Genomic DNA, 24,577 nt, shown 5'->3' on the forward strand with positions numbered 1-24,577 from the left:
AGGGCTGATTTCAGAGGTGCTAGTTGGGTAAACACAGAATTATTGCCATTCTGGTAGGTGAACAGCCTTCATCCTGCGCCCCTTCTACTACTCCCTTCTGCCTCAACCACTGCTCCCCACTGCCAGCACCTCCTCTGGGACCCCTCCAGCCTCTGTTCTTGCCCAGCAGGGGACCTCCAGACCTCTGCTCCAGTTCTAGGACCAGTGACCATTCTGAATGACCAGTGCCTGTGCCGCAGCGGTTATGAAGTACTTTGGGTATCACCCCTGGGTGCCTGCCATGCACAAAATGCCCTTTACACAATCACAGAGGAAGCCTATGAGAGTCATCTCACCACTTACATAAAATGTCTTCCTCGATTCCACTGGGCTTGGCCAAAAGGCCTGCCTGACACACTAAAGTTTAGATAGAGTGCACTAGTTGTTGACTACTTTTAGAATCTGGTGGATACCAAAGCAAAAAGTTGGATGCGTTTTTCTTCCCCTCAGAGACAGAAAGTTCTAGACTACACATCACTACAAAAAGTCACTGGTTCTGGCATCTTTAAAACATGAGTGGCTCATCCAGCAGATTCTCAGAAAATACAAATCCTCTGATTAAAGTCATGATGAAAGCAAATGGATAATTAATTATAGGAGCAAGTCGCCAGACTTGTCCCCCATTGGCTCAGGTTTAAATCCAAGGTGAAACATTCTGCTTTCTCACAACTCCTGCTTTTCTCAGAGCGAGCTGGGTGTGAGTGGCTAGGATCAAATCTGGCTCAAAATTTTTTCAGTGCATAGGACAGGACCATAGGATGGGAATGCAGAAGAGCAAAGCATGACCAAAACAGAGACTGGGGTTTAATCAAAGTGCTTTCTAACTCCATAGTATGGCCATATGTTTCATGGTCTTGGCATAGTAAATACTGAGGGAAAATCATGTCATCAACTCCAGTCTTCTCTCAGGTGTAGCAAAGCTCATAAATCAGCCCAGAGTTTCAAGTGAAACGAGCTCTGTGTCTTCGATGGCTAATGATGAAAAGGAAAGTAAAGACTTCACTTGGCCCAGGCATCCCCCAGCCAGCATGGTATGAACTCTCACTTTCCAGTCTTCGAATGGTTTCCTGTCTCACACAACCTCCTGGACACTAACATTCCAAGGCAACTAGTGTGTGTGGTGTAGATGGGTAATTTATAGAATCTGAATTTTCCTACATTAGATTGTAGTGACATTTCCACTTCTGTTTTGTTAGTGTATTTATCCTACATTTTGTGAAGGGTCACAAAATAGCAAAATAGTAAGTCTTTGACTTTGTTGTTTTTCCTCAGACTTGACAATTTCCTATAAAAGGGAGACAAGTCCACTGTTTTAGAAGGTAAGAAAACTGAAAAAGCCCATCTGGGGTGGCTTTTACTCAAATTATCTGCTGATCAGAGCAAACATTAGCACCAAAGAGGGTCTGTCGTCCAGTAATTAGCATAGACCCTCATCACCGTTATTGTAGCACAATTAGGGTTCTCTCCATCCTCATTTTCACACCAAGTACATACACACTATTCATGCTTTATAATACATTTTAGAGGAGAAATCTAGGAAAGCTCAAAATGCTGAGTCTTCAACAGTGAAATTTTAAAATTAAGTTTACTTCATTTCAGTTTTTAAAATTCCACCCTGAGGGGTGTGGCAGCTAAGGGTATGAGCCAGCTGTGTGTAGAAGGTATTGAATCAAGTTTAAGGAAAAGGTAAAAAAAAAAAAAAAAAAAAAACACCCAAAAATCCAACTTGAGGAATACCTCTCTATTTCCCATCTTTTCACTTCTATCTGGGAAGTTCCTAAGAAATGAAGGAAATATGACCCCAAAACAAAGCAAGTCTGCACAGAATTTTGAGGAAGTCAAGGGTATTGAAAAACAGCCAAGAGTCTGGTGAATAAAAAACTATGTACAAGGGAAAGCAGAGAAGAAAGTCAGCACTGCACAGGTTTCTTTCGGAAAGGGAAAATCAGGTCTTCCTGGAGAAGCCGCAGTGTACTGGGCATGACGAGGCAGGAATGCAGAGAGCAGAGCTAGAGAGAGGCCTTCACGAAGGAGAGAGGGAATAGGAGGCATGACTCCCACAGTCTTAGAGCTACACAGTGGCAGCAAAGCCTCTGTTTCCCCGACCATTGCCCAAGCCAGCTTCCAGACCTGAGCACCAACACGAATGCTGGAGTGAGTGTCTCAGAGCAAAACTAAGTCTTAAGAACACCCACTCAATCTGTATGCAATGCACAGATGAGAGAAATAAGGAGGAGCCAACAGCCTTAGCAGTGGCAAGGAAACTTGTGAGTACATCTCAGACTTGGAAAAAGTGTCTTCCTCTTATAGAGTTTGGAAATATCATCATTGTAAATGGTAGTTAATATAGCCCATTGTAGTAGAAGTTTGTGAATAGGAGGAAACACACCCTCGCTTATCTCTGTATTGTTATGTGTGTTTCCCTAATACATCATCAGCTCCAGAGATGTTTGTTAAACTGCACTGAACTTGGCCAATTCAATATGCACTGTCCTCCCAGAGTGGCTGCTTTGGAAGTGACCATGAGCCTGCGAATACTTCTCAAGCACACTGATTGCTACGCTACCTTTGTTCTTAGGAATACAGAGGAGAGACTCAACTGGAAGAAATATTGCTTGGAGCAAAGATAGTCTTTTTGTTAAATATGTTAAAACTATAATTAAATGCAGGCATACTGGAAGAGGAAGGAAGAGATGAGAAATAATTTACTTTACTGCAGATAATGAAATAAGATTTGAATTTCTAAACCACAGCCTACTCTAACTAGATTTCCTTTTTTGATTAGGTTACTTGCTTGACTGATGAGGAAATATGGTGGACAGTGTATCTCTGGGTTTTAGCAAGACGTTTAAGAAGATCTCTGAACAGTGTGATAGCAGAATGAGGCGGATTCGTAGCCACTCATAGAAATCCTGCTGCTTAGTGTCAACCTGGACGGAGGTCTGTGACGGGATGCCTCAGGCCACATTTATGTCCTATGGAGCACTGACTTGAATAAAAATGGTAAAGACATGCTTGTCAAATCTGTCAGTGGCATGAAAATGGGAGGCAGAGCAAAATGTGGGATGGCAGAGTTAAAACACTCACGGAAAGCTCTTGACATTGGGATGATGATGGCTAAGTTAACTCTAACAGGCTGGCGTACTAAAGGGATAAATGTAAGGTCCAGTAAATCAGCGGGATAAAGCAAAGGATTGGGAGATGTGGCTTAACAACCATATTCATGGAGAAGACTCAAGGATTTTAGTTGACAGGCAAGTGGATTTATCGTAAAGCTAAAGCAGCTTAAACTTCAAGGCTCCTCGCTGGCATGGTCCCCTCCCAAAGCCCTGTACTTAACTGTGTACTGATAATTTTGTTTTCTTTTTCTTAAAGTGAGCCCCTAGTTTATGTAAATTACAGCTCTCTTTAAAGCCTGCATCCCCTCCCCAGTGACATTTAAATTATGGATGTTGATGGTCAAAAGTTACTTTCAGACTTACTTAATAGAAGATTGTATTGAAAACTACAGAAGTCAGGTTAGAAGTCCTAACCTGGTCAGGGACCCCTGGAGTATGGTGCCCAGTATGAGTCATGACATTTTAAAGAAACAAGACCAAAACCAAACAGACAAACTGAAGTTGTTTTCTCCTCCTCCTTGACCATAACCTCTAAACCTTGCCCTTTGAATACACTTCTCTCTCTAGATCACTTCATCTGCTTCCATGTGTCTCCAGCCCCACTCTTGGTTCCTCGAGCCCCTGACTCATGTATCTAATTATCTGGTAACACCAAGGCACTAAAACATGCCCAAGACAACTCCTCACTTTCCCCCAAACCCATCTCATCCCTTTCCTGCCAACAGGCTTAAAGGAATGTGACCAGACAATGTAATGAACTTTCACTCTCTTCTTTTATGAAGAATGGTGTGAAGAACTGAAAATAATCTGAAGGGAAAAAACAACTGGCAGTGTTGGTGATGGGTGTCTGCAATACCTCAAGTGGAAAAGGGAGCACATTCCTTCCAAAAATAAGATAGAATGAGATAAAGAAGGAAAAACTCTCTAATAGAGAGAATGAAAACTGTCCCAGGAGATATGATTTCACCTTCTTCAGATTCCAGGGAGGAATGGGTTGCCCAGATAACTCTTCTATCCGTTAAGTTCTGGTTATGTAGTTAACCTCCAATGACTAAGACTCCCACAAACTGAAACTCAAGATGTATTAGTAATTGTACTTTTCAGTCCATTTATTTTTAATCTATTTTTATTTTTTAAAAATGCATCATTTGTTTTTCCTAAATGGTGTTTCTGGTTTCTCTAGAGGGACGAGCATGTATCAAGAACTCAATAAAAGGAACAAACCTCAACACCAGTGACCTTTAAGGTCCCTTTGTTACGGAGTCATTCTGTACTTTTTCTAAGGACACAGGGGCAGTCGTGGCTCTAAATGGCTAGTGACCATTGGTCAATACAATCTTCTGTTAAGTAAGTGATTTCCAACTGTGCAGGCTAAACCCTAGTAGCCTTGGAGGTAGGGAGATGACAAACTCCGGAGAGAAAGGGACAAAAGACTTCATTCGTTTTGAAGAAGGTTAGGATGGTACCAGCTGTGAGTGCACCCTGAGGCCCCTTCCTGCTGTGGGGCCCCTTCCTGCTGTGGGAAGCCAGGGCTGTCTGCCTCAGGCCCCAGCTGACATCACACCTTCTGAAAGTGGGGGCTTTAAATGCTAAGTGAAATGTTTCTTTTCCCTGTTTTTTATTCTCCCCAGTGGGTGGGGAGTGAAACACTGTGAAGTCACCCAGCCAAAGTTTTCACAAAGCCTCCGGGTAAGCCAAACAAAGCCACAGCTCTTACCATTGATGACAGGTACAGAGAGGCCTCTCTGTGAAGCCCAGGGCTAAGGAAGCTTAAATGCAGAGAGACAGATGGCCCTTTGCCACTTGGGTGGCTGAGAGGCCACCAACTCAGGAAGTTCTCAGGAAGATGGTTTCAAGTGGACACGGGGACTCCTGTGTACACATCCCTCAGCCCCTCCGTGTAGAAACATGTGATCCACCATGGGCAGGCCCCAACCCATTACGTTGATGGCCCTAGTAGTTAGAATATCTAACTACTAACCAAACAAAATGAAAGAGGCATGTTGTTTTGGAAAGAGAATTTTCCCAGCCAGGATAAATTCTCAAGCAAAAATAACCAAATTAAGCTCTTTAAAATCTGATTTTACCAAATACCACTAATGTCATATAATATTCAACCCCTCACATGTATCATCATAGAATAAGATATGTTCATTAGAAATACTAATGACCCAATCCAGCTGCCTTAACCATCTTGTTCTTGGGGGCAAGGATGTGCCGCATTTCCCTACCTGCTTCCCTTTCTTGAGCCTTCTCTTTGTTGGGCTGTTCAAGCAGCCCAAGTTCAAACACTGGGACCAGGCATTAATAGTAAGACCAGTGAGAAATAATTAGACCGGGGAAAGTAAGTAGAGATATTGAAAGACATCAGGGCAGTTGAATCCTACCAAAAGACTAAGAGATCTTTGGAGTACACTTTCAGAAAAAACAGGACTCCTGGGTTTTCTTCTGGGCTCTATCATTTCAAGTTTCTCCATTATTTTTGCCATCTCTGAACTACTGACTATTCCAATCCCCCTCCACCTCCATCTCCAGCACATTAAGAATGGTTCCAATTCATTATAGATGGGTGTCCTGAATTCTTTTGGTGATGAGTCAGTAGGACTACGGTATGTTGGATCATGCAATTTTGCTTATTTCAAAGGAGGTGTGACATTCCCTCCCCTTCTCCTAGCCCCAGTCCCTGGTTTTCAAAGTGGAGCCTCAGGCTACAACTGTAACCAAGCAACTGGAAAGCTTAGCTATTTGCGGACAGGAGCCCACCTCTTGATCGGTGAAAATCTCTATGAAGTTCTGGAAGGAGAAAGAACCGGACTGGAGAATGAGCTCTCCGGTATTTTCAAAGCACTGCCCAGTCAGCACGAGCAGCTTGTGTCGGGCAGCGTCCGTGATCATCAGGCGCACCTGAAACAAAGCACAGGGAGCTGGACATGAGTCACACATAACACCACCTGCCATCCCACTCGCAGGACAGGGCTGGCTCTTGCAGGGCTTGACATCCATCACCAGCCAAACTCATGCATTTCCCCTGGGGTGCAGTGGACAGAGCCAACAACTGTGATCATCTGGTCAACGGGCCCATGAGTGCCACCTTCCATGTTCGAGATGACCAAACCAGAAGTGGTGATTGACTCTCTCCCCACTAGTTTCCTTGTCTTTCACACAGAAGTCTCCACAGCTGTGTCTGCTAGCAGCGTACCGTCTGTGAGACTTAGGGATGTCTCACAGGCTGAGTCACCAAGTACAGCCCAGCCCCCCGACTGCTGCCTCAGGAAGCACAGATTTCCAGTGACAGTCCCCAGTGAGCCCCTCCCTTACAGGACCCCTTTCCTTCCAAGCGACCCAGCAAACGCTCAGCTCCAAATGCCCATCTCCAGTAGGATCAGCAAGGTGCCTGACATTGAACAGAAACAAAAGGCTGCTCGAAATGGGAATCTTTTTCCCCCCCCAAATGGGAATCTTTTAAATAGAATTGTAAATGGTTTGCACGAAAGAACTCTCTGTTCTTTAAAGTGGCAGGAAGCCAGCCTGTCCTTCAGCAGAAACGCTGCTCCAAGCACCAAGGTATGCGTTCTGAGCACAGTTCAGCTCAGCACAAATTCACTGCCAGGCACCACGCTAGACACCAAGGGAGGGATACAAAAGTAAACAGGACATGACGCGTGGCCCCCAAGAATCCCAAGTTCTAATCAAGGAAACACACAAGACCCACGTAATCGTTCCAGCCCCATCTGCTCCACAAGCAAGCCTGGATTCCTTGGAGAAATTCCTTATTTTTCCTTTTCCATCTCAAGTTGCCTTTACTTCCTAATTCTGTTAATCACAGAGAGACTGCTAGCCCACCATTTGCCTCAAACACGTGCCTTCATGGACTGTCAAAGAGGTCCTGCCGATCTGGAGCAGATGGAAGTGGGATCACAACAGTCTACATAATGATTGCCAAAAAGTGGAAGCGACCCAGTGTCCATCAGCTGATGACTGGATAAACTGAGGGACATCCCCACAATGGAATAGCATTCAATCGTAAAGAAGGAATGAAGTACTGATACATGCTACAACATGGGTGACTCCTGATAACATTATGCTGAGGGAAATAAGCCAGACACAAAAGCCACCTAGTATAGGATTCCATTATCCAAAATACTCCAAGAGGCAAATCCACAGAGGCAAAAAGTAGATTACAAGTTGCCGGCAACTGGGAGGAATGGGGAGCGTTGGCTAACCGGCTGGGGGTTTTCAAGGGGTGGTGGACATATTTTGGAACAGACAGCGATGATAGGCACGCAACTTGGTGCATATACTAAAAACCCATGAATTACACACTTTAAAAGATGGATTTTATGATATATGAATTGTATCTCAATTTTCAAAAAGAAGCTCAAAGCATGGGCAGAGGAGCTGTTGTAGATAATAAAGTCCCCCCTCCCCCAGCCCCCAGGGACTGTGGCAACCTTAATGTCCAAGCAGCACCTGGTTTCAAAATTGCTAACCTGTCATAAAAGAAGAGGAAAAGGGAGCTGCAGCAATTCCCTTCAGGGACTCTTGGCTTCAGCCAAGCTCTTCTCTAACTATAGTCTCAGAAATACCCAGTTATTCTTTTTTGGCAATAATTTCAAATGACAGTAATAATAACATTAATAAGAAGAACAACCAACATTTATATTTCAGTGCTTACACGCCATGCTCTGTTTTAAGCATTTAAGGCTTCTAATCACATCATAAGCACTGTTGTGATCTCCATTTCACGGAGGTAGGAACTGAGACAAAAAGACAATAAATAATTTACCCCAGGCCACCAGCTTAAAAGTGGCAGAATCCGGGGATTCTGGCACCCAAGGCCATGCTCCTGATCACCAGGCTATCCTGCCTTTTGGTGGTGATTATAGGGGCGTAAGCAGAATGGCTCTGGAGGGAGCTTGCCTCAAAGATACTATTTTTCTCCAAATCTGTGTCCTAAATGTCCTGTCCTGAGGGCTTGCAGTCTATTTCCCCTGCTACCTCCCAGCCAGACACCACCGAGCACCACACCCGCCATAAACACCCAAGATTTCATATCCTCTTGCCTCTATAAAATACCCCAGTTCCACCACGCATCTTCCACTTTGTCCTTCTGGGGAGGGGCAGTCTGGGGTGGTCCTGAGGTAGAGAACCAGCCACTGACTGGGGGTAAGGAAGCGACCCTGGATGCAGAACTTCTCTCTCCGTGTCCCTCTCCTGCCCCGCCCGCCCCTGCCCTTCCAGTCAGGTGGGCTCCGTCCACCGGGTGACACTCCGCCCTAGGCTCCGCGGGGCCACATGCTTACCTCAGTGCTGACGGCTTCATCTGAGGGGTTGATCAGGACCACTGTTTCTAAAACGTCACTTCGGTGATGAAGGATCTTTTGTCCTGTGGACACGAAAACACAGACAAAAAAAGGAGACCTTTAGCTTTTCCCGGTTAAAACTGCCCAGCGGGCTTCAGGGACAGCAGAGCTACCGCTGCTCCGATGGGCACACAGCACGGGGATTCTCCACGCTATCTTGGGCAGCACAATGGGTGTTACTATACGAGAGCGCAGACCCCGCAGGTTCCTCCCAGAGCTGGGTCCGGCTGTCTGGGGCTCTTCATGCTCTCACAGTCCTCGAATTTGCAGGGTTGCTCGCCAGGCTGCCTCTCTGTGCGTTAATGGCAGGTTTTCATCTGAGACAAGGGGTGGATGCCAGGAAAACTCAACGGGGCTCTTGACATTTCCTTTCTCATGGTAATTGGGGATGTTTCCCCGCATCAGCCTTTCTTCTGGTGAGAATGGTGCTGAGATTAATTAGGAGCCTGATTGTGAAATGAATGACATCCAGAAACCCTGGCTAACAATTACCCAACCACCAGAATGGCTGTCTGAGGCGGGCTTACAGTCTGTTGGAGTATCCGTTAATTAATTCACTTGCCCAGAGAAAAGTGGAGAAACTGTGAGCAAATGAAGAGTGGAGAACAACTCTCTGGCTGGACAGAGTGGCCAAATTGCTTGTAAAGACAAGCAAAGTCGATGCAGAAAAACAAAGCAAGGTGTTGTGGGGGTGAAGGAGTGTGTCTAAGGAGGGCTGCAGTCCTTTGGCTCCGCGTCCATGATTTCCCATACCTTCAAGTTTTAGGGGAATCTGAGTGGCTGAAATCACCTCCAGACGAAGTAGACCGAAGCCTGTGGATGACTTTCTGCATAAACGCCCCTTCCTTGGACAATTAGACAAAGAATGACTGGGTGCATGAGGGGCCGGAGTGAGCAGTATGTGCTCTACTGGTTCATGAGGAAGAGAGGAGGGCTGTGCCCCAGACACACGGAGGGGAGACACGTGGTCAGAAGGGACAAGAACAAGTCTGCTGCTCAGAATATGGGGAAACTTGGGTGACAAGACAAAATGGAACAGATTCTGAAGGAGATAAACTCGAAAAGAGAAGAATACCAGAGGGCAGAATGACCTTTCCAGGAAAATAGCTGGCCATTTGTTCAAAAAGCTAAAATAGAACTACTAGATGGCCTAGCAATTCCATTCCTTGGTAGACTGAAAGCAGGGACTTGACCAGATACTTGTACGCCAGTGTCCAGCAGCATGATTACAACAGCTGAACGGTGGAGACAACCTGAATGTCCGCCTGTGGATGACTGGATAAACAAAGTAGAATATAGCCATCCAGTGAAATACTCCTCCGGCATAGAAAGGAATGGAGTTCTGATACATGCAACGACACGCGTGAACCTTGAGAAAAGGAGGCTGAATGAAAGAAGTCTACACAAAAGAACACGTACTGTATGATCCCACTGACATAAAATATCTAGAATAGGCTAATTCATAGAGTCAGAGAGCAGATCAGAAGTTATCAGGGGCCAAGGCAGAGAGGCTGGGGAGTTACTACTTACTGGGCACAGACTTTCTGTTTGGGGTGAAGGAAAAGTTATGGAAATAGAGGTCATGTTGTATAACATTATAAATGCAACTAGTGCCAATGACCTGTACATTGAAAAATGGTTAATATGGCAAATTTTGTGTTTATATATATTTTACCAGAATTTAAACAAGATGAACAGTACAGTGTACCCAAAACTGTTGAACAGTACACTCTCAATTGATGAACTGTATGATATGTGAATTGTATCTCAAGAACCAGTCTAGGGGACACAGGGATTTTCCCCTTTATATCAGGAAGGACCAGAAGTACCTCAGAAACAATATGCTGAAATACCACCACCCCATCATCAAACCCATTCTCCTCCGTTGTCTGATCTTTCCCAAGAGCTAATATTTCCCCTACATCAGAAATGGAAGAAGCCCACACTAAACCCTAGTGATGTGAGGCAATCTTCTGAGCACCTCACCAGTATGAAGTCATTGAATCACCTAAAGAGCTCTGTGACAGAGGTACTGTGATGTCCCCTCTTATTGTGGAGGACAGTGAAGTCTGCAAAAGGGAATTAACTAGCTCAAGGTCACACAACAGGGAGTGTTCGAGTCAGGACTCGGACCTTGCACACCTGGCCCTACAGCCCCTAGCTACACTCCTCTGCAGGGCTAATCTCTGGGACTAGGATTTGGAAAAACGGGCATGGCAGACAATGGATGCCAAGGGACAACTAGGAAAAAATCCAAAGGAACAGCAGCAGCATTGTGCTCAAAGAAGCAAGAAGCCAGAAAAAAATTACAACAATATTGGCCAAAAGCAAAAGAAAAGTCAAAGGTGGCAGAAAACTCACACAGAAGAGGGTGAAATTAAGAGAAGGTGTGTGATACTTTGCTCCAAATGCCTGCAAATGAAGAAACACCAAAACAGAACAATATCCCCCAGTTTGAGCCGACGAAGGACTGAGCTTCCAGAAAAACAATTCAACTAAGCCATGAGAAAGAACGTTTATTTATTAGGAATACCAAAATCTATGCTTTTGTTGGGCATCATTTTTTGGCATGGTTGATTTTGCTTTTGACAACCATATGCCTTTAAAGCTAAAGCGAACGAACATCAAACTGAGTAAGTAAATGATAAAATGACCATCAGAAAACCCAGAAAACCATCCCCTTTCTAGGTCCTTTCGTCAGTGGCCTCCTTGAAATGAAGACTTTGTTTGGGAGGTTCAATAGCTCTAAGTTGACATGAAATGAAGCAAAAGCTTAAGCCAAGGAGAAATGGCCATTTCCTCGATTGTACTTTGGACATGACTGTTTTCAATACACAAAGCCTCAGGGAGCATACTGGCAAGGTACAACTGTAGTGCCAGCTCTATGCTGTAGGAACCCACAAAAGTAGACTTGAGCAAGGTAGGCGCAAGTGGCTCCCTCCCCAAGAGACGATAAAGGAATCAGAGACCCTTCCTTCCCTACGTGATCGGCACTGCGCCCAACCCTGCTCACCCCAGCTTCCAAATGCCCCTCTAACATCCAGCCCCAGGCAGCCCGAGCTCTGCCACCCCAAGCAGGCCCTTCCCCAGACACGTCGTAAGTAAGGACATTGCTGCCCAGGCACTCCCTGTCAGGGGGCTTCTTACCATCCACGAGAAGCTCCCTTCCTCTTTGGTTTCATCGCTTGCAGACAAGACAAACGCCATGTGACTGCTGCCGTTTACCTCTCCTCCCTCCAAGTCAATTTTCAGACCTGTTCGCTCAGGAATTCAACTAACGAATGTTCTTTTTGTCCATCTTTGGAAACACTGAGAGCAGTGACACAGACGTGCACCATGATGCCATGGCTGCTTCTTCAACAAAAGCCTTTTTATAGGATTGGATTTAAATGAAGGAGGGGATTTAAAGAGAGAGAGAAGCTTCAAGCTCTTGTCACAGCCGGACTGCTGTGACAAGATTCTTTCCCTGGACGATGTAACTAGGGGCTGGGTCATCCTGGCATCTGGCAAGCGCGGGGGCTGCCCGAGGGGATGGAGCCCCGCGCCCCCACCCCGGCATCCCGGTGGAATGCCAGCTCTCCCTGTGGCAGGCGGCTCTGGGCTCTGGCGGCTAGGACGCTAGCAAAGTTGCATATTTGGGGAATGTTTCACACTGGGAAACAGGCCAGGCATTCTGAAGGGGAGCCACTGCCCTCGCCTGCAAAGGTCTCATTCAGTTGCTTCAGAAAAGAAGTTCCCAGGAAAGAAAGACAACCCGGTTGCAGCCTTTCTCTCTCCCATTATAGTCTGCATTCTCCAGAAATGGCTCACAGCGGAACCATTAGGGAGCCCCAATGAATAGGTAACTCCGCTCAGCATTGGTCAGAGGGAAGCAAAAGCAGGGGCTTGAGATGGAATGATTGTGTCACTCATTGCTTTGATAAGAAGTCTTTTGAAGGCTTCTCCACAAAACTCAGTGTAATTGTGAAGGCTCCATCCTGGGGTGAGTGGGGCAGGGACTTGTGTGACAAAAAAGAAGTCTGTTCCACCTTAGAATCAAAAGAGGATGGTCTGGGGGGACCCCTGAAGCAGCAGGGTCCTTGCAGACAATGAGACCTCTGTCTGTGTGCTCCCAAAGGCTATCTTTGAGACCCAAACAAGCCTGTATTTTTCAGTTATTGCTGGGACTTTTTTTTTTTTTTTTTCAGTTATTCCAAGTCTGACAGATTATTTCAATCTATGTGTCTTTCAGGATCAGGCTGTCTGAGGGGTTGATGGTCTACTCTAATGCAGGTAACTCTGAAATCTCCGAAAGGAAAATGTTATTTTCTAAGTATAATTGGTCGGATGCTTATGGGGTCTCTTCTCCACAGAGTTGAATATCTTATCTAAACACACACACGTATGTGCACACACAGAGGCTTTTTGCTGCTTTCTGAAGAGGCTGACATGACTGAATTCAATAACACTCGCTACGGAGGCACCGCCATCACCAATCCCCATAAAATTCAGAACCTTGGCCCCGCCCACAGCTGACGCTCCTCTCGTGCACATATCCCTTCCACTGGTGCCAGAACACAGTGGCGTAGCAGGTGATACCATCAGGGCTGGGGCCAGAGAAAGACCCCCAACAGTTTCAACCCAGACAGGCAGCTGCTTAAAGAAACAGCCCAGCCCAAGGGAGAGAATGCCGGAGCCAGAGTCTGAAAAGCACGAAGAAGTGGGGGAAGCCCTTGATGAAAACACTGATGATCGCCGGTAAGAGGGCAGTCACTTGGTATGTCTTGAGAATGAGCACTTCCTTTCCTTTGCCATGGATGAACTTGATTTCCACAACTTCCTTTTCCTGAAAAAGTGAACACTTTTTCTTCCACCCGCTCCTCCTGCCCCTTCCCTGGGTAAAAACCGGAATGGATTCTTTATGGACACAGAATTCGATACTGTGATTCAGCCCCAGAAAAACTTCCAATGTAAAGAAGCAAAAACTTAGGGTTAAAGAAGACTGTAGAATTAGGGAAAGCTTGGGGTAAAGGACTGGGATGATTTAGCTAAAAGTAAGGGGGGGAGATCAAGAAAAGGCCACAAGGACAAAAGTCTTGATGTTAAACTCTGTTTCTGTTGGAGGGAGAAAAGAAAGAAGAAAGGCAGGGGGGAGCAGGGAGGGAGGAAGGAAAGAGAAATAAAAGCCATGAGTTCTTGAATTCTACCTCCTTGGCCAAGTGGATTTTCCGAAAAGGAAACCTCTTGCTTCCAACCTCCACGTCCAAAAAAACAACCCCCAGGATAAAGTTTAGCTGAAAGGACAAAATCAAGAAATGAAAGGTACTCAGTGCGGGAACTAAAAAATTATTTACCAGCGGGTCTGCCTGCAGCTTTTATTTTTTATTTTTTTAAAGATTTTATTTATTTATTTGACAGACAGAGATCACAAGTAGGCAGAGAGGAAGGCAGAGAGAGAGGAGGAAGCAGGCTCCCTGCCGCACAGAGAGCCTGATGCGGGGCTCGATCCCAGGACTGTGGGATCATGACCTGAGCCGAAGGCAGAGGCTTTAACCCACTGAGCCACCCAGGCGCCCCTGCCTACAGCTTTTAATAACGGCTTTTCATTTGGAAGAATATCCAGACCCCCTTTCTGCAGGAATCCACATTGTAACACAAAGCAAATATGCTAAGAGATGGGGGAAGTTTTGGAGAGAAAGAGCTGGTGTGGAGGGAGAGGAGATGCCTGCATCAGCAAAGTTCTTGTGAATCTTCTTTCCTTCTCTGTCCCTTACAACTAACCCTGGCCCCTACGGGCCTGGTGAGAAGACAGCTCTGGGGCTCTCCCTTCCCAGAGGGAGACAGAGGAAGAGCAAGTCAGAAAGCCTCCAAGCAGCGGAGAGGTCGGTTCCCAGCAGCCTCTCTCGGTTCTCCCTGTGTTCCTTCTATCCCACCTCATCATTTCTAAGCAAGAAGAACAGGAAGAGAGAGACAAAAGGGGGGTTCACATGTGGTCACAGTGCTTCTTCAAGGCCACAAGCAGCAATGTCTTTCCCAGATGTCCCAGCATAGAGCTCAAGGGCAGGTGCAGGAGGGCACAGGGCCCGACCTACCAGAAGCCTCCCCCTTGTTGCCTGGAATGAGAAAGAAATCCCTTCAGACACGAGGGAGAACATGCCCATGAGGCAGGCTAGACAGCTCAGCTCCCCACTCCTGCCACGGAGGTACCCTCAGAGAAACAGAGGTGCTGGGAGGCTCAGTACCTCCTGATTGCAAAATCCCACACTGTCACTACAGAGCCCAGAAAGCCAGCCATCAGCAAGAGCCTACCCAGCTTCCCTCCTCAGGGAAGCCCAACTCCTAGCGCTGGAAGGAGTCTGATTTCCCAGAGGACTCGCTCGTCTTTCACTTCCGTCAGTTCACGTAGCTCTCAGCCTCATCCACCTTCCCGAACCACTGTATCTAAAAGAAAGGTTTTCTAGTTGTGATGCTAAGCCTCCCCATTGTAAGAGGGGAGCATGCAGCCCGGGTGCCGCTGACTCCCCTGGGCAGGCGCGCCCGCCTCCCACTCATGCCCAGAGACTCACTCCCTCTTTGTCTCTGCAGTACAATTAGAGCCCAGTTCTCTCCAACCTTTCCCTGATTTTCCTGGAAATGGCGTTTCTTTTCTGTTGGGAATAAGCTTGTTTCTTTTCTGCTTTTGTTTCCTCTCTGATGTGTGCTCCCGCATGTCACGTTGCTCTCCAAATGGTCAGTGTGTGTTTTTTTAAGAGAACAAGAACATGAATCCCATTATAAACAAATTCAGGAGACTTCATATATAATTTTTTTTAATTTAAGTAAGTTGATCATTGCTTGGGAATGAGACCGCCTTTTAAAGATTTTACCTTTGACGTCTTTTGTGTAGCACAGAATTTAATTATTACAGAATCTGAGTCTACATTGATTTTTCTCTACATTTCCCAAACTTAACTTTTTTCTTTCTTGTTGACATTTGGTTTAATTTTTCATGTGTTTGCCAGTCCTTCCACCCCATCCTTCTCTTGGGTTCTGTGCTATCTTCTACTCTACGTTTCCCTGACCATTAGACAAATAAGCAAATAACTAAAACAGCCCGGACGCCAAGACTTCCTCCTCGTCCTAACTGTGTTCTCTGCATGCAGATGCAGACTGAGCCTTGGCGACAGGCAGGCAGGCTTGCTCCTAGTGGCAGAGGAAGGCTCATCTTGCATTGTACATCCTCTCCTGTTCCAACGGCTGGGGGACTGCTCACATTGGGCACAGACCTTGTTGGGGAATGGGATGCCAGGCAGCAACAGGTCTTGTCCCTTTTGCAGGGTTTGCATCGTACCCTCTTTCTCAATCTTCTCTATGGGGCTGTTCTCCCTAATTCCATTCTCCTCGTGTCTCCTCTTCCTTCCACTCTCTCCCCCTTTTTGAAAGGCCTCAAGGCAGAGGAATGAGAATCCAGGCTACCAAGGGTTAGAAGTGGGAGACTGTGGAAGAAATAAGTTGGTTCCTTTTTCCTTTTATCTATTTTAGAAAGAAATACCATGGATGGTGTTGATGAAGTTCTGGCTCCCTGGAGAACACCTAAGGAGAAACAGCAACACCAATGTGGGCACCCACTAGGGGCAAGAAGACAACCTGAAAGTTGTTTCTGCGACAAGGTACGGATTTTAGAAGGCTACAGATGGATGGAGAGGAAAGGCATACCTAGCAAAGGGCTACGTATGACCTGTCAGGGGAGCCAACTCCAGCTGCCATCAAAACACAGATCCACATCTGTCTAGTACTTTACCATTTACAGAGCACCTTCCTCTGGGTTTGTGCACTGAAACATCGATGATGATGGTATTCTAAGTCTATGAACAGGGTCTTCTGGGCCCCAGCAAGGTAGGAGGTCCCAGTGCCCTGTTCCCTCAACAAAACGTGCTGCAGACAAAGAAAAATACTTATGCTCATCATGCATAAGAAAGACATGGCTTCTGCCTTTAAGATTCGAGGAGTCCAGCAGCCAAGGGGAAACGAGCCTGTGAGAATCTGTCACTCCTGTGGCATAAGAAATCAGAATTTCCTCATCTCACAGAATAGGGAAATCCAAGGAGCTCTGGTGTCAATTCTAGCCCCCCGCCCCTACTATCTTTAAAGAAGAAAAAGACAGGCCTCCGGGGTGAACAGTGGCCTGTCATAAGTGAGCAACTGTTGTATGTGTATGGCTGCCCAGACAGTTCCTACGCCTGCTGCAGGCAGTTCTACATGGGAACAGTTGCTAAACTATTAACAGCACCACCTTTCATTTGTGATGCACTTCATGGTTTATGAAGTCTTATTACAGATAAGAATAAAGTAAGCTGTTAAACTGGGTTTTTAGTCTAACCCATCTGACTCCTGGTCTTGACTCTTGCCACTGCCCCTCGATGCTTCTCAGATTTTTTTTAGGAGTTTACATGGTCTAAATCCTTACTTTTAAAAAATGAGATTTGCCTGAGGTACATTTTTCTTACTGTATTATAGGGTACTCCCTGCCTTCGGGGTATAGGTTTGGGAATTCTTTCTGCATTGGGGGATACCTGCCGTATGCCAGATACTCTACCAACTATTAGGTTAAACCACGAGATTGCCAATCTCACCTACATATCAACTCAAAAATGGTACTTTCCTGTGGTTCAACAGTTAGACCTCACCTTCTTGAGATCAGAGTAGGTTTCAGAGAATGTTTTTTTAATCTTATTGGTCTTCTCCTGACCTTTTAAGAAATATTGTATTCCCTGTTCACTAACAAAGTGTGAATTATTTAGAGGACACAGTTTTCTCGAGATTAATTCAGGCAAATTAGTGCTACCTTCATAACTAGCATTGAGATTAAAACATAAATAGGATGCCAGCCTTATCCTGAAGGGAACATAGTTTAATGGGGATGCTTGTGGTTTTGACAGTGTCTCATTTGGAAAGCATAAGTCAGAAGTAGTGTCTGATACACCACAGGAGCTCAATCAATATTTGATAAGGGAATTAATAATAAAAATGACTAAGCTATATTGAATACCTGCCCTGGGTCAACCACTGATCTAAGTTCTTTGTGTAGGATTATTGCATTAAATCTGCACATTAACCCTATGAGGAAGGCCCTATTCCCATTTTAGAGCCGAGGAAAATGAGACATTGGGCAGTTCAACAACAGCCCTAGGGAATAAATAGTCAAACTAGGATGGAAACCTCGGTGGCCACAGTCCAGAGTCAGGCTCTTAGCTAATAAGACATTTCATTTCATTTTTTAGAGATCTTATTTTTAAGTAATCTCTACACCTAATATGGGGCTCAAACTCACACCCCCGAGACCAAGAGTTGCATGTTCCACCAACTAAGCCAGCCAGGTACCCCCCAAAAAGACATTTTTAAAGGGATGAAGGAAGACAGATAACAGTTAGTTTGATGTGGGGTCTGCTGAGTTTGAGGTTTCTATGGGGGATCCAGGTGGTTCTGCCCAACACGCAGGCAGAAAGGTGAATTTGAGGTTCAGGCCAGAGGTTGGAGCAGTTCTGGGAGGTATCAGTGTATTTTTAGGTGATGTTCTTAGAGAATAAAGAGAGCCTTTTGCTGAGAACAGTCTTGGGAAATGCCACCATTTCAAGGGTGGGCCAAAGCAGCAAAAAGCCCCTGGAGATGATGGGGAAAGAGCACCAGAGAAGTGATGGTACCACTGCCTTCTCCGCTCACCTTCACCCCCAGCCCCTGGGGTACCTGAAGTGCCTTCCTGATTTGCAAACTTAATCCACCTCTACAGAGAGGAGAGTCAAGGCTGAATACTTCAAAAACCTTAAATAATCCAATAATAGGACCCCTGGGAGGCTCAGTGGGTTAAGCCTCTGCCTTTGGCTCAGGTCATGATCTCAGGGTCCTGGGATCATGTCCCTCGGGCTCTCTGCTCAGCAGGGAGCCTGCTTCCCCTTCTCTCTCTGCCTGCCTCTCTGCCTACTTGTGATCTCTCTCTGTCAAATAAATAAATAAAATCTTTAAAAAAATCCAATAATAACTCAGACTTGCTTTTCACATTCAACCTAAAATGTACTACTTGGACCTACATATCCACTGCAATGTTACGTTGCTTAGCCTGTGGGTATGGCTTTGTTTTCTGTCTGGGACCCACCTGCCTGATGGAGAAAGGACTGGAGGCTGACACTTCTCAGAGTGTGAGATGCCCCGTGATCCCCTGAGGACCTCAGTAAAAATGCAAATATGCCTGGCCCACTCTCAGTTTGATTCAGAAGGCAGGGGTGAGGTCTGGGGCTCTGCATGTCTGCAACCTTTCAGATAATTCTCGTCATTCTGTGGCCCCTTCTTTGAGAAAGGAGACAACGTAGACAAAGACGATGCTATTGATCAATAACGACATAGTAAGTGTAAGCTTATTTAATGTCATCCTCACACTGTTTTTAATGTGTTACTGTCCAAATGGCTGAACATACTGCTAGAATTATTTCCCTTGGGAGCCAATGTGATCATTAAAAACTCAAACAACTTTTCCAAGTAAGTACTGAGTCTAGGAATCACTTGGCAGTTTTATCTGACATTTAATTTGCCATCAAACTCCTGCCATTGATCAAATCTGGGGAAACTGCCGACTTTTCACCCCCATCTGTTACCATTTAGAACCAAATCATCACACCCGTCGCCTTCAAAGCCAGACACCTTAAAAACAGAAATCAAATTAGTCCTTTTGGTACTGGCTATTGAAAAGGAAACAGAAAGGGAAAAATCTAAGTAGCTGACATAACAAATACCACATCTAGTTTCAGACCCCTTGGACACCCTTAGCTCGAAGCCAAGAAGAAATAGCACGGGCTGCTGACATTTTTTTCCTGGGAAGGTCCCCAGGGGACAGTGCTACCTGCAGTGACAGCATCAGTCTAGAGCAAAGCAACAGGCTTGGTGATCTGCCAGGAAGGGACCTCTGAAGGTCAAGATCCTGACCTGGAAGTAGGAGGCTCAAGGGACCTGAAGCGGGGCCTCCGCCGCCACCATCTGTAACAGGTAATGGAAAGGTGGATACTCGGGTCTTATGTTCCAGCTGGGATGAGTAAATCTGGCCATATCTTTTAAAGCATTTGGCCTAAAGCCCCAACCCAACCCAAGGGAAGCGTGACTTTGGTTTTGTTTTAGTTTTGTTAATTTATATTCTGCCTCATTCAGAAAGGGGAGGAGGAGATGGCTGAATCAGCACCTGGTATTTCCCCTGAGCACTATGTCTGTGTTACCCAGTCATGGCCCGGTGCTTGGACTGCCCAGAGAAGTACACTCCATTCCTCCTGACCAGGGTCTTCTCTGTCCTGGGGCTGAGGGGGCACTCTTGGCACACCAGGGCCCCAGCCCTGACTCCTCTGTACTTCCTACTCTTTGCCATCAGTTATGTGCCCTGTCTGCTGACCCAGAGCGAAGGCTCACTTAGAGCCTGGTCCTCACCTTCCCTCAGTCAGGTGCTCTCCTCAGCTCTCCTCACAGTGGACTGACTCCAGAGCGTACTCTCTCAATGTTAAAGGTCTTTCTTTAAACACATGGCTCCTCACTATTCTTTCATGATCTCTTGCTGTGCTCTGACAAATGGCCCTAGAAGAACCAACATCTTTGCTCACATTTTCCTCCTTAGTATGCTCCTTCTCTTATTCTAAGAGGAGAAGAAAGATGTCTCCCCCAGCTACTTTCACGTTATTCTTTTTACTGTCTCTGTGTTGTTCTAACAGGCAGCAGCCACTGGAGAGAGCCAGTTTTGAGCCCTGGATAAGACATATGAACACAAAGCCTTGGGTAGACATTGTAGCCCCATTGACTAATGACTGAAGAAGACCATGCAACAAGGCCTTTGCTCTGAGCATGTCTTCAGAGATTTGGTCACAGGGGATGGTGAGCCCCTGTGTATGGGGTGGTTCCAGCAACTCTTGGTGGGCATAGAGGCAGGAAAAATTTATCACAAGAACTTTCTCCAACTAAACCCTTCACCCGTCACCTCGTCCTCAACCAAACCCAAACCCTACCCTTTAGCAGTAAAATATCAATTAGAAGAGCAAAAGGGAGCAGTTATGTGAACTAATTCAGTATTTTCTGAAGAACATCATACACAGAGTTTGCCTTCTTACTGCCTTTCACACCATTTCATACTTTTAGAGGGGAAAAGAGTATGGAATCCCGCTTGCTGCTGACTCAGGTCAAATGTGGTGTCATACGTTGATAAGTAGAATGCAGGACCATGACTTTTAAGTCAGCCACTCGGTTTTTTCATTTCACCTAATACCATTTAATTTCAATGAGTTATGCTGTTAAAAATTTATATGAAATAACCAGTAATTTACAATACTGACGTATTCACTGAATTTATACTAAGTAATTAAAATTGTCAGTATATCAGATACTCATGCTAACTGGTCACTGCATTTTTTTTAACCCCAGTGGGACAGTTGGCTGAAAGTTTGCTTTAAATGAAGGGGGTTGGGGCACCTGGGTGGCTCAGTGGGTTAAGCCTCTGCCTTCGACTCAGGTCATGATCTCAGGGCCCTGGGACCCCTGCATTGGGCTCTCTGCTTAGTGGGGAGCCTGCTTCCCCCTCTCTCTCTGCCTGCCTCTCTGCCTACTTGTGATCTCTGTCTGTCAAATAAATAAATAAAATCTTTCAAAAAAATGAAATAAATGAAGGGTGTTGTTGGAGGACACCATTTACTACTATGTCTTAAAGTAAGTTCTCGAACCTACTTAAATCTAATCAGTCCCTTACAGATCCACCAGTTCAACTTTTATTTCCTCTGGAAATATCTCCTGTCCCCTTCAACTCCCAAAGTTGTCTCTTCCCTCAAAATTCTGATGGTGGTTAATGGTCTCTGTATCATATACCTCAATTAGAGGAAGTGTATAAAAATTTATACAAGCCATTGCATCCAACTAAATGAGAATGTCTTAGTTAACAAAATGCTCTCACGTACTTGTGAAAATCATGTGCACTACCTCATTTGGACTTCCTGTGAAGTTGGCAATTTCCATGCAAATCTCACAGAACCCAGATCACACATTCCATCTATAGACATTTAGGTATTGATGGTCTTTTGCAAAATAGGACAACCAAAAATATACATGGTTATAGTTGCACATACCACCACCCATGCAATTTCTGAACAGGATTCAACAAAATCACATGGGTTGAAATTCAGCCTTTAGAAAAATGAGTAAACCAAGTGATGTACCTTTCAGGCCTTAGAAGATATATTCTTGAGTCACCATTAGCAGAAAGCTCACTGCCATATAAAAATAAAAAGGAAGCACTGTCTAGTTCTTTTTATGTGATTAGGGCCCCAAAATGTCCCAAAGTGTCAAAAGTTGTTTGTTTTTATTTTTTCAAAGTACATTGAATTTTGCCTCTGGTCATCAGCCCCTCCTTAGGACTCCTAAGAGAATTAAGATAGGGCATCATTAGGAAGAATTCATTTTGACTTTATATTCAACTACAGGTCTTCACAAGGTCACTACCATGGGGGTGACACCACATGTCCCCATACCACACTTGACCTTCTCTGGAAGATTGTAGCCGAACAACTATATCTGCAGATCTAGGAAAACTTGATGCAGGAAACAAGGAATCAAGTCAGGGCCACATATTTAGTTAATATTGACTTGACAAGCAGAGATTTGTTTCTGGCACAATTCTATTAAATCTAGCTAAGGGACATTTTTAAGGTATTGATAAATGCTTTCTGAACCAAGACACATATTTTTCCTGAGGATAAAGTCCCAAAACCTACTGAGCAGAAGTGATTCAGTCAGTCACTCAAGTAAATTCTACCCTCTTCATCATCTTTTAAGAAAGACTAAAATTCCAGTGTAGAATGAGTTCAGGGAGGAAGACAAATAAACTGGGGGCTTTGGAAAAACATGCTTCTCAGAAAATCTCCAGATTTCCATTTCCATGAGAAATAACAGGTTTTCAAAAGAAAATGAGCATGCATAAAATCACTTTCCACATTCCTATCGTGCATGATTCTCTATCGGTGGTTTTTTATGTACTTATACCCTTGGAATATATGCAGTTACCCGTAAGCATGCTAAGTTCTTAGGATGATGACTCTTTGCTCTTTAACAAAGTGTACAATGGGAGTACATTTTGTCCCAGTAAAAATGCTGACGGGCAAGCCAGCTCTAGAGAAGAACGGACTGACTCAGGCTCCCCAGTGCTGCCGGAGCTCCAGAGTATAACTGAAAGAAAGAGCATCTGCGTCTGCTCCAGAAAGCAGCACTGAACACTCTCCCATTGATTTTGGAGTGAGGCTGTCACGGGAGAAGCTAGAAAGACGAGAGGGGCACGCAAAGGTTGTAGAGGGCACTACTCACTCAGTTTAAGCCACATATCAGGAAAATTCAAGGATTCAAAACTAAGGGCTGGAAAGGCAGAAGTTGGGCACACCCTCAGACAATGAAGACAGAAAATGGATGAGAGGAGTTTAGTATATAAAATAGAGGTTCCTCCTACTGGCGTTTGACTACCTATTCCATATCTTTTGCACACTGTGGCTAAATATTTAATCTTAAAACAAAAGTTTCATAGGCATGTTAAAACATCTGGAGAAGAAGCTCAAATTTATGTCAGTTTTTCCCTCAGAGGATATAACCGGATGCTCTAATGTATCTTCTATACTGTTCTGGAAAGTATCGGCACTGCCTTTCTTTCATATCTAGTAAAACGCATTAGGAAATTCCCTAAATGTCTCATGTCTATAAAATTGCTTTGAAGAATGAATTACATCTTTTTCTTATTATGAAAAAAATTAAGGATTCTTGCAGTAAAGATAAGAAGTCCAATGTCCAATACTTCAACCTTTGGAATTTTGATGTCAGATATGAAAAAAATATATTTTTCTTCCCCAGCCCATTTTTTTCCAATATAAAATGCCTGTGCACATTGATAAGCTTCATTAAAGAAACCATTATTTTAATATGATTTTTTAATATGGTTGTTTTTATTTGATTTAAAGTAAAAAATGACAGTCGCCCAGGGCTATCTAATCAGACACTAGATTTACATGGTTTGACAGGTAAGAAAAAATACTTAAAGTCCTTCCTATTAATGGAAAATTAATTTAAGTGGGCTCAATTGTGTGCCCTCTCGAATTTGCATCAATTTTATAATCTACACAGATGTCTTATCCAGAGAAGTCACAAAGAGAGAACCACCTCATACTTTCTAATTAATATTTCCTGGAAGTTATGATAAGTACTCTGGGATTTCATCTTGCTAATTTTCAATGCTTCCCATAGATGGAATTTTTGCCATGGTTAAAAAATCCAATTAACAAACTTCAGCCTATGGTACAGATGCTGCAGAAAACAGCACACAAAGAACATCGTATCTTTCTTTTTGCTTATTTTCTCTAAAACTTGTATGGAAAAGACAGGTACCTGCTGGGCACCTTGTACATTTGCATCCTCTGTTCTCCTTTGTGCCTTCTCTCTGTTTCTGTAATGTCTACATTTTGGCCTTTCTGCACTGTCTCTTTGGTTTCAGAGCTTTCCCACTGAGCATTTCCCGTGCAAAGAAGAAAGAAAAAAAAAGAAGAAAGATAGCAATTAGCATACATTATGTAGCTGTACCAAATAGGCAGCTCACAAACACATCTATGGGAAGGACAAGTGGGCCCTGTTTTGTCTTGTCTCCTGGACTGTCTTGCCTTGCTCACAGCCTGCCCTTTGCCAGCCAGAGACACGCATCCCTTCCCTTCTTCGGCTCGCAGCCTTCCCAGCTCCTGCACAGCCCAGCCAGCTTCACTGGCTTGAAGTATTTAATGAGTTTCTAATTCAGTTTTGGCTCTGGAACCCAGCCAGCGACTGCTGCCCGGGGCTTACGTTTCCCTTTATACATAATCAGAGAAGAGCTGGAAAGACAGGTCCTGTCACTCTTGGACTTCGATGGGGAGGATTCACTCCCCTTCCCGTTACCACATGGCCATGCTGACTGCAGACAAGCAGGGGGCTAAAGCCTGTCCCCTCAGAGAACAGGGGGAGAAAGAGGGAGATGTACTCCCGGGTGCTTTTGAAGCAGCTTCTAGGGAAGGAACACTGCTC

The 24,577-nt window shown here is 44.9% G+C and overlaps 1 protein-coding gene and 1 long non-coding RNA gene across 3 annotated transcripts in view; one reads left to right on the forward strand and one right to left on the reverse strand.

Annotated features, from left to right (window-relative positions):
* MAP1B (microtubule associated protein 1B) overlaps positions 1–24,577 on the reverse strand; it is a 94,825-nt gene that overhangs the window by 15,821 nt on the left and 54,427 nt on the right. The window contains exons 1-3 of one of the 2 annotated variants that reach the window (XM_032848783.1): positions 11,669–11,875; positions 8,462–8,544; positions 5,922–6,062 (exon numbers count right to left, since the gene is read on the reverse strand). In XM_032848783.1, coding sequence (XP_032704674.1) covers positions 5,922–6,053 — 132 coding nt within the window. In that variant the 5' untranslated portion in view covers positions 6,054–6,062; positions 8,462–8,544; positions 11,669–11,875. Of the gene's footprint in view, positions 1–5,921; positions 6,063–8,461; positions 8,545–11,668; positions 11,876–24,577 lie in introns of those variants that run through there. The other variant, XM_032848781.1, reaches the window with a different exon arrangement.
* On the forward strand, positions 671–3,547 carry LOC116861917. Its single transcript, XR_004381559.1, has 3 exons — positions 671–1,070; positions 1,312–1,358; positions 2,825–3,547. It is a non-coding gene; the product is annotated as an uncharacterized LOC116861917 (long non-coding RNA).

This window comes from Lontra canadensis, unplaced genomic scaffold (genome assembly GCF_010015895.1).
Source record: "Lontra canadensis isolate GAN:19392208 unplaced genomic scaffold, GSC_riverotter_1.0 scaffold4, whole genome shotgun sequence".
Taxonomy (NCBI): Eukaryota; Metazoa; Chordata; class Mammalia; order Carnivora; family Mustelidae; genus Lontra; species Lontra canadensis.